The sequence below is a fragment of the Cyprinodon tularosa genome, unplaced genomic scaffold, assembly GCF_016077235.1.
Source record: "Cyprinodon tularosa strain WSP-4 unplaced genomic scaffold, ASM1607723v1 ctg714, whole genome shotgun sequence".
Lineage (NCBI taxonomy): Eukaryota > Metazoa > Chordata > Actinopteri > Cyprinodontiformes > Cyprinodontidae > Cyprinodon > Cyprinodon tularosa.
In genome coordinates, this window is record NW_024039468.1 from 396524 (window position 1) to 406077 (window position 9554).

The window sequence follows — 9554 nt, forward strand, 5'->3', positions numbered from 1 at the left end:
GTGCAGCAAATGGACTGATCCAATATGGTGGACACTGAAGAGGGGGATGAGACACACTTAATATTATCAGCGTTCTGATGGCATTTTAGTAAAAGGATTGTTATTAAAAACATAATTAATGTGCACAGATAAGGAATGGTTGTATTAAACATACATATAATATACATAAACAACAAATATTAACAATTTTAAAGATCTACAAATGCCCATGCTCTCAGGTTCCACTGATTTTAAATGGGTTTATTAGTCAAGCCATTAAATTACGTCCCGCTTGTTCATCTTATTTTGAAGAAATCTCCCGGAAGCGCTCAGTTTTTTTAACTGCTGGAGCTTGCGGCTGCTTCCAAAGAGAACTGCGAAGATGGCGGCGCTTCGGGTCGTGGCGCTCTCCGGGAATGGGAGAGCTCTCCTCACCGCAGGAAACACGCTCAAGACTTCCAAGGTAGATCGATAGATGAGTCCAGTTTTCACCCTTTGGGAAGATGTTTGTGATCATAGATTTAGGGATGATAGATGTTCCAGAGGCGAACCGAGGGTTAGCTCACCGGCTAACGGTGGACTGAGAGACAAGGTCACTTGTCTCCCTCTTATGTCAGGCTGGAATTAAGGACTTTACATTTATATCTTCTACTCTTTCAGCCTTAAGTTCAAAACTTCTTATCTGGATTTAAAGCTTGGTGTCGGAAAAAAACCGTAAAGCAGTTGTATTTCCCGTTACCTAAAGCAGCCAGTTAGCGAAATGTCATATCGGACAGGTACAGCGCGTGCAGAGTTCAGCTGCAGCAGCTTTCTAATTACTAATTTGGATCAGAAATTCATTAATAAAATTATATTCTGGTTAAGGTGGGTAGAGGTGATGATGTTATGTTTGTTTCACTCGGGTTATGGGGGACAATCTGTCCTTTCAATTCAGGAACGGAGCCTGAAAGTATGCGAGCTAACGAGTTAGCATTAGCACTGCTGACAACTTCCGGTGGAGAAAAAGCCGGTTCCTTCTCAGATCTTCTGCAGAGGGTTTAATTTTGGCCAATCCCCTACATATAAAAACATATATTTGTTTGTTATTTAATGCGAAGGCATGTTGGGGCCATTTAAAGACGAAAAAAGATTTGGAATTAAAGATTTTAGTTTAGAGGGACATATTTTCGAGAATAAACACGCAAATTTATGTACAAAAACACACAGATTACGAGATTAGAAGCATGTAAATTTAGAAGGAAACAAGTATTAAATGTACGAGAATAAATAGACAAATTTAAAAGAAAAAACATGTAAGTTTACGAAAATAAAAATAAGCAAATGTAGAAGGAAAAGGTAGAAAATTTACCAGACTGAAATACAAATTTGCAAGAATAAAATGCATATTTAGGAGATTACAAACATTACAAATGCAAATTTAGAAGGAAACGAGTATTAAATGTACGAAATAAAAGAAAAAAAACGAGAGTTTACGAGATTATAAACATGCAAATCTAGAAGGAAAGGGTAGAAAATTTACTAGACTAAAACACAAATTTGCGTCGCAATAATTTATATTTAGGAGATTATGAACATGCAAATTAACTAGAAAAAAAGCACATTTTTTGTATCGTTAATTTTTACTTTGAAAACATCCATCAGGAGGCCATTGTCTCATTCCATCACTAAAACCCCAAATTAATGATGCATTTGCATGAGCTTTATGTAGCAACATGTTTTATAATCTTGCATTGTGTTTGTACTCGTAAAAATGCCACTTTTAAATTAAACATTTAAATTCCCTTTTTTCCGCCTTTTAAATGTCCCTGAATGCGGTTTCTTAATTTTATTATTATTTTTTTTTTTACTTGGTTTTTACAGATATGACAGAAAAAGTGACAACTTCTTCAGATGTATTAATTCCTTTGTGAGGTTATAAACCTAATACAGCAGATGTGATTTCTAAAATGTAAAACAGGTTGCAGATGGAGGCTGGTGGGGGTGTTGTGTTGTGAGGTGCAGGGATGTGACCATGTGACGTCTTTCTGTCTGGATATAGAAACGGCAGCGAAGGACAGTTTCATAAGTAACTTTGGATCGCTCTTGTTAAGCAACAGCTTAAAACTAGATCCTGTTTTCCACCTTTACCTCAGTTCTATAGAAATATATCAGCTAGTTTAGTCTGTTTTATTCATTATTTTTCATGTTATTCAAAATAAATGTCTGACCTCAACCCCTTGTTAGTTTTTTTTCTGGTCTGTATATTAAAATAGCTGCTTATCATCTTTATTACTTTGCACAACAAGCAGATTCTACTCGTCTCCAGAAATCCATATTTAGATCAATCTAATACTGTTTTGTTTTATGTCACTCCAGCTTTAGTTTGTTTTTTAGAAACAGATCAGACTCTTCGTTTGCAGCCTTTATTCCCAGACTTTAACTTTCGTCTCCCCCTCAAGGTTGCTGCTGGTTAGACTGAGACATGACGACAAAAAATAAACATTAGTTCCTTTCTTTGCTTCTAGTGGATTATTTATTCTATTCATCACTAAAAGTTTCAGTGACCTCCATTAGACAGACGGATAAATCAGCTACATGTTTCTAACTCATGAAATGAAAAGCAGATTGTAATATCTGTTAGTAAAACTTATCCAAGGACTCCTAGCTGAATATGCAGCTTTACATCTTCATGGAGAAATATGGAGCAACAGCTGAAAGGAATCAGAAAACAGAATGACTGGTTGGTTGTAAAACAGAGAGAAAAAAATAAAATAACAGGAACTTTCTCTCTTATAGAGGGAGAACATATGATTAAATGATTAAAAAAGGTGATTTATTATTGATCAACTAATGATTAATTACAAGCAGTATTTTCTTAAAACCTGAGTTTTCTCTCGTAATTAGGGGATCTTTATATAACATGAAAAGCTAAATCGGTTTTTACAATATGCTGATGTAAACAAAATAGAACTTCATTAAATTATTATTATTATTAATTGTTCCAGCTGTATTAAAGTTGGCAGCAATAGCTGATGACGTTTTCCAGGCGATATGGTAACCAGACAAAAGTAGCTTCTATACAGAAAGAAAATAGAGAAATAATAACAAAGTAAAGAGCAGCAGTGAATGCACCGTTCATGGAGAGCAGGGTTTCCCCCTACGGTGCATTGGAGGGGCGCCCCCATCCAGCCCTCCCAGGGGATCAAATCAATAATTCAATCAGGATGTCCCGATCATATATTAAAATCAGTTTGATTTAAAAAAAAAAAAAAAAAAAGAAAAAAGCCAGCATCTAAAATCTCCAATATTTTCTGTTTCTGTTCAAAGTTTCTGTGCATCTTTGGTTACTTTACATAGGTCAGGTTTTTCATACCTTTTTGTCGTTGACTTTTCTTCTCTGTTTTAGCCATATTATTTGTTAAATCACTTTTTAGCATTCCACCATATGTAATATATAATTAATAAATTGGGTCTATATGTGTATCGGCCAATTCTCTAACTTGCTACATCTGTATCTTATCAAAAATAAATTAATAAGGACACCCCTAGTAATCAGATTTTTTTTACCAAAAAATGTGAATCACTTCTGCAGTCAGGTCTGCTTAACGTTCCTGTTTATACCTGCGTACAGATGATCCTTTTAGAAAACAACCAAAATGATCTTAGTCATGTTATTTTCCCAGCTTTATGGCATTTCATCCTCTACAGCCTCATTGTCTTCGTATCGTGGTGACAGAGTTTGAAGACTGAATTGGAAAACAAATCCTTACTGGAAGTAAAACCTTTTAAGAGTTTAGAGGAAAGCAGCCGTAACGCTCCTGCTCTGTACCGTATCCGTCTATCGGAAACAGCTCTGGTGTTTCAGCTCCTCCTTACATGCTGGTTGGCCGTTCTGGAATTTTTGTCATGGGTCTGGAAGCAAATCGTTACCATATATAAAATGAAAAAGTATTTCTGAAAATGCTTTTTCCTTTTAAAGATGGTAACGATTTGCTTCCATACATGGGTGCTTGTTGATGGCATTAAAAATATTTCTAAGAGCATTAAATAATAGTTAGTCATTCCTGTATAAACCCTGCAAATATCTTCAGTTACAAATTAGGTGTAAATCGAATGGAAGCAGTTCTTCTAACTGTGTTAACATTTGAAGATTAAAAAATGGTTTGTAGGGGATTTTGTTCCCTTATTTTCGCGGGAAAAGAAAACATCTTGTAAATGAAAATTTGGAGAAAAAAAACATAATTGAAACTTTGAACAATGTTTTAATAAAAGTTTTAGAATTCATTTTTTTTGTTTCAAAGGCATTTGTCCTTTTTTCAATTTATTCAAATTTATATAATTTTTTTATTTAATTTTTAAGAATTTATTTATTTTTGATGTACATATTTTATATGTTTACATTTTTTGTTTGTATTATGCCTGAAGTAAAAATAATAGGATCTTTAAAACACAATTCGGAAAGATTGCGTTTCATGAAAATCTAAAAAAGATCTATTTGGAAAAAAAACATTTTTTTGACATAACTAGTTTTTCTTATTGAATCTAAAATGTAGAAATGGGGGGGGGGGGGGGGGGGGGGGGGGAGAGAAAATATAAAAAAACTGATATTTTGAAAACATTAAATTAAAAAGAAAAAATATTGAAACGCTTTACGAATAAAACATTTTTGGATTGCATTTTTATTGTTACTTACATTTGCAAAACTATATATATTTTTTTCCTCCCTATTTAAAGACTTAGACAGATTTTATTTGTCATTTTGTTTAAACAAGTAAAACAAAAAGCTCTGGACAATTTCATCTTATTTTAAAGTTCAGCCCTGAAAAATAGTTCAAATATAATAATAATAATAAATAAAAATAAACGTATAAAAACAGTAATATAAACATATGACTATAAATTAACAGTTCTGTTTTTTTTTCTTCAATATGTTCTTTGCAACATTATTGCAAAAACTCCCTCCATAAAATAGCAGCTAATGGACTGAATAGTTTGAATTTGGTTATTAGTTTTAAATTAAAGTGTTTAAATATAAATCCCCCCCCTTGTTTTTTGTTTTTTTCCCTGCTGTAGGCCAACATGTCGATCTCCAGCCTGACGGGGAAGAAAAAAGTAGCACTAACCACCCTGGGCGTGGTCACAGCTGGCGGCGCCGGGCTCGCTCTGATGCTCCATCAGTCTGTGAAAGCCTCTGAGTTGGAGCTGCATCCTCCCAACTACCCCTGGAGCCACTCGGGGCCTCTGTCCTCTCTGGACCATGCCAGGTGGGTTGAGCGGCGTCACCTACACCAGGAATGAACCTCAGATGAATCTTGGAAACTGTAAATGTTTATCCCCTAAAGATTACTTCTATAGAACAGAACTGAACGCTCAATGAACCAAAGGAGGCATTAACCAAATGGACCCCAGTACAAACACTGAACCACTCCACCTGCAAGCCTTGGAATATAATAAGTTCCAATAAAAAGTAACTGGAATAAAATTTGTTGTCTACAAAATAGGACTTTTTTATGGTCCAGTAAATGGTGAAACGCATTTAAGTGAAATTGGTAAATTAGGACACAGATTTGAAGTCCCAAATGGACTCATTTCCATCAACATTCCTCGTCAACAAACGGCAGCAGCTTTAGGAAAAATAAACATTTATTTAGGGCTGCAGCTATTGATTATTTTGCAAATCGATTAATCTGTTGATTATTTTGTTGATTAATCAAACAAGAAACGGATTGACAAAAGTACCTTAAAGAATAATTTTTACCAAATCAAACCAGGCTAACGTTAGCCCTGGCTGCAGTTAGCCTCGGAGGTCCACTGGATGCAGCAATCCTCTCAGCTTTGGAACTTTTTTTAAAATTATGCACTAAATCAGTAAATGGACCATATAGTGAAGCTTAAAGTATAATATTCTCGCCTCAAATGATCTAAAAATGTACTTTTATTGAACAACAACAACAGAATAGAGATCATTCGTCTTAATACTCTGTGAGCGCTAACCTGGAAGCTGCTGCTGCAGTGCATGCTGGGACAGCTGTCACATTGGAGAACGTACAAGTCTGTTCTGATGCATGCTGGGTAAATGGGGAGGGGCCAGAACTACATCCGGGGACTTTGTCTGTTCTGTCTGCTTGTTCTTGTGAATTGGAACAGTGCTAGGGCTGAGGCTGATGACGTTTCCCGAGGACACGAGAACGCACAAACACACAGTGAGAAACGGCCTAGGATTCCATTTTTGATCGACTCAGATTTGTTTTAATAACGGTCACTGTCAGATGCCAGATAAGATCACAAGACACCTTCAATATTTAATTTCTGTCTTACTGAAAAGCATTAATCGGAACCTGTGAGACGATAAAAACTCCTGAGAAAACTGCTCCCAAATATAAATCAAAGAACAACAGTGAGGGTAACCGTTAACCGGGTGTTCTGTCAGACGAGCATACCCAGAGTCAACGCCCGTTTATCCCTTTAGTTTTGTACAAAAAAAAAACATTTGAATTACTTTTTGGTGGGGGGTTTTTTAAGCATATGGTAATCTTACCTTAAACTGTTTTGTTTTTTTGTACATGACTAAAGGGATACGTGCCCGTTGAGGTACTTTAAAGTCTATTTTTTGTAAAAAAAAAAAATAATAATAATAAAGGAATAAACGCAACCCTGAGGTCTTGCCCATTGACTATATGTATGCCGGGTTAGAGGCTGCCATGGTTCACTCATGGTTTTGTGACTATTTATTCAAACTTTTTGTAATTTCTTTTTCTTCTTTTGGTGGATAGAATATATTTAAGTAAATTGAGAACCGAAATTTGTGATTTAATTTTATCGTTGGAATTGTTTAGTTTAAGGGTCACCAACCTTTTTAAGGCTGAGGGCCGCTTCAAGGGTACCGAGACGTAGGAAGGGCGACCATTACTGACCCATGAGCTGCAAGGGTTAGTTAGCGTTAGCCTAAACTTTGTTCATTATCAACATATTTTTATTGTTTCTGTTCATTTCTAAGTTTATTTAGACATTGTCATTTTGAAATATCTATAAATGATTAAAAAGAAGAGCAACAGAATAAAATAAAATTTCAAACTCGGCCCACTGGTGGGTTGTTATTTATTTAGAAGACTGAGGGCCCCCCATGTGGTCCTTGAGGGCATTGCGTTGGTGACCCCTGCTTTAGATTGTGTTATTTGTTAGACCTTCCCATTAATTAGAGTAATTACGAACACACACATGTCTGCTGTGTTAGGGAGGTTTTGTAAAAGGATTTTTTTTACCACTTTTTTAGAGCTTCAAACATTAAATTAACATCTTTTGTTTTAAGTCGCAAGGCATTTTCAGTAATTATTATGCCTTTGCTTTTACAATAAATAAGTTGCGTCGGCAGTGCATTACCAGCCACGGCTTTTGTTGGAAATTTTTGGGATTTTTTTGGAACAGAAAGCTGCTAAATGTTGTTTATGCTTGATGGTCACATTTGAACACTGGTCTCTTCTTTCATTCTTGCATTGCAGTATTCGCCGTGGTTACCAGGTGTATAAGCAGGTGTGTTCCGCCTGCCACAGTATGGAGTACCTGGCCTTTAGAAACCTGGTTGGCGTTTCGCACACGGAGGACGAGGTTAAGGCCATCGCTGAGGAGGTGAGGCTGCTGGATCACATCACCTTCTAGCAACCTGCATTAATACCGTCCAACTGTTGATACTAAGTTCTGCCACTAGATGGCACCACCTGACAGTTCCTGCCATCGCTGCAGGAGCTGATTAGACTGACCTCCTTCTGTCGGGTGTTTAGGTTGAGGTAGTCGACGGTCCTGATGAGAACGGCGAGATGTTCACCAGACCAGGAAAGCTTTCAGACTACTTCCCAAAGCCGTACCCCAACCCTGAAGCCGCCCGCGTCGCCAACAACGGCGCTCTACCGCCTGACCTCAGCTACATCGTCAACGCCAGGTACGTCCTGAAACACACACAGGACGCCGTGTTGAAATCCTCCCTGATGCTCACCTCTGCCCCCCCTGCCCCGCAGACATGGAGGTGAGGACTACATCTTCAGCCTGTTGACGGGTTACTGCGACCCCCCTGCTGGAGTCTCAGTGAGAGAAGGACTCTATTACAACCCCTACTTCCCCGGTCAGGCTATCGGCATGGCTCCGCCCATTTACAACGAGGTCCTGGAGTATGAAGACGGTAAGGATAACGGAAGGTGCGCTGCAGAAGAGGAGAAATCCTACCCCGTCTTTAATGCTGACAGTTTCTATCTGTGCTAATAGGAACTCCGGCCACCATGAGTCAGGTGGCTAAAGATGTTTGCACCTTCCTGAGGTGGGCCGCCGAGCCGGAGCACGACCAACGTAAACGGATGGGACTGAAGGTACGCGTCGCTTTTAAAGCAGCAAAATAAAAAACTGTTCAGAGAAATTACTCTGCAGAAGGTTTAATATAAGAAATATATTCTTCTTGGAGTGAATTTTTCTCTCAATTTAAGCAAGTAAGACAGTTTAGCAGTAAAATAACATTATGTTTCAAATATGAAAACTATCTTTTTTTTTACCTTCTCAAATTAATAGCGAATTCTCTCATTTTAAGGAATTGGTACTTATTTTTAGATCAGTTTTTTGTTTATCCTCCCTGTTCATTATGTGGCTCTAATGTGTCTGAGTCTTTATATCCATAAGTATTGTTTAAAAAACAACAGAGTAACTTAAGATGTTTTCTGAAATTAAGTGTGTTTTCTCTAGTTTTGAGCAGGTAAGGAAAAAATTATTGAATGGAAAGACATGACTTATGTCTAAAATGATAAAAATAATAATTAAATTTCAAGAGCATAAAATATAATGACCTTTTTCTCATTCTTTTCTTTTTTTCCTGCTCAAATTAAGAGCAGATGCAGATTTTTTCAATAAATTTTCACTTCTTTTAAGATCAGTTTTTATTCATCGTTAGACGGATGGACTCAAACAAATGAAACACACATAGGAAACTGCTTTTCATGCCCTTTGTTGACCGTTTTGCTCTTTTTTTCCGACTAGCTGCTGATGGGAGCCGCCATCCTCGTCCCTCTGCTCTACTACATGAAGCGACACAGATGGTCGGTGCTGAAGAGCAGGAAGATCGCCTACAGGCCTCCCAAGTAAAGGAAAACAAACATTTCCCCAACCTAGGCCTGAAGAAGAGAGGGGTGCGTTCAATAACTCCACAGCGAGCGACCCAGGATCATCGTATTAACACAACTGTTATGAGGGGTGGAGAGCTGAAGGTTTATGTATAATGTTGATTTTAGTTATATAAAAAAAACAGGAAGGTAGAACCAGCTGTGGTAAAACGCATCCTGGTGGAGGTTTGACATCTGTGGCGTTCTTGAACGCACCCCTCTCCATTCATTTGATCGATCTGTGAGATCTTTGCATCTTGTTGCTTTGTCACAGTAGACTGATAAGGTTGATGATTAGCAATCTCTGGATGAATGATGCTCCATGCTGAGGCTCATGTTTGGGTCGGCCTCTTAACTCTGCAGCGATTCTGGGTCTGTGTAAATTTATATTTTGCTGTACTCCTCAGCAAGTGTAACCTAAACTGGTTTTACTGTATAAAATAAATTGTTCTAAAGGAA

General features: G+C 37.3%; 1 protein-coding gene across 1 annotated transcript; it reads left to right on the forward strand.

The window, feature by feature from the left end:
* Positions 1-296: 296 nt before the first annotated feature.
* LOC119772539 (cytochrome c1, heme protein, mitochondrial) lies at positions 297-9554 on the forward strand. The gene is made up of 7 exons (XM_038268998.1): positions 297-442; positions 5032-5222; positions 7458-7584; positions 7737-7894; positions 7971-8131; positions 8215-8315; positions 8974-9554. The coding sequence occupies exons 1-7, from the start codon at positions 362-364 to the stop codon at positions 9076-9078; spliced, it is 924 nt and encodes a 307-aa protein (XP_038124926.1). The 5' UTR covers positions 297-361; the 3' UTR covers positions 9079-9554.

Bases quoted from the DNA above. Each gene is read 5' to 3' on its own strand.
- LOC119772539 (XM_038268998.1), top strand. From the start codon at position 362: ATGGCGGCGCTTCGGGTCGTGGCGCTCTCCGGGAATGGGAGAGCTCTC. The intron at 443-5,031 runs GTAGATCGATAG...TCCCTGCTGTAG, and splicing joins ACACGCTCAAGACTTCCAAG to GCCAACATGTCGATCTCCAG. The intron at 8,316-8,973 runs GTACGCGTCGCT...TTTTCCGACTAG, and splicing joins GTAAACGGATGGGACTGAAG to CTGCTGATGGGAGCCGCCAT.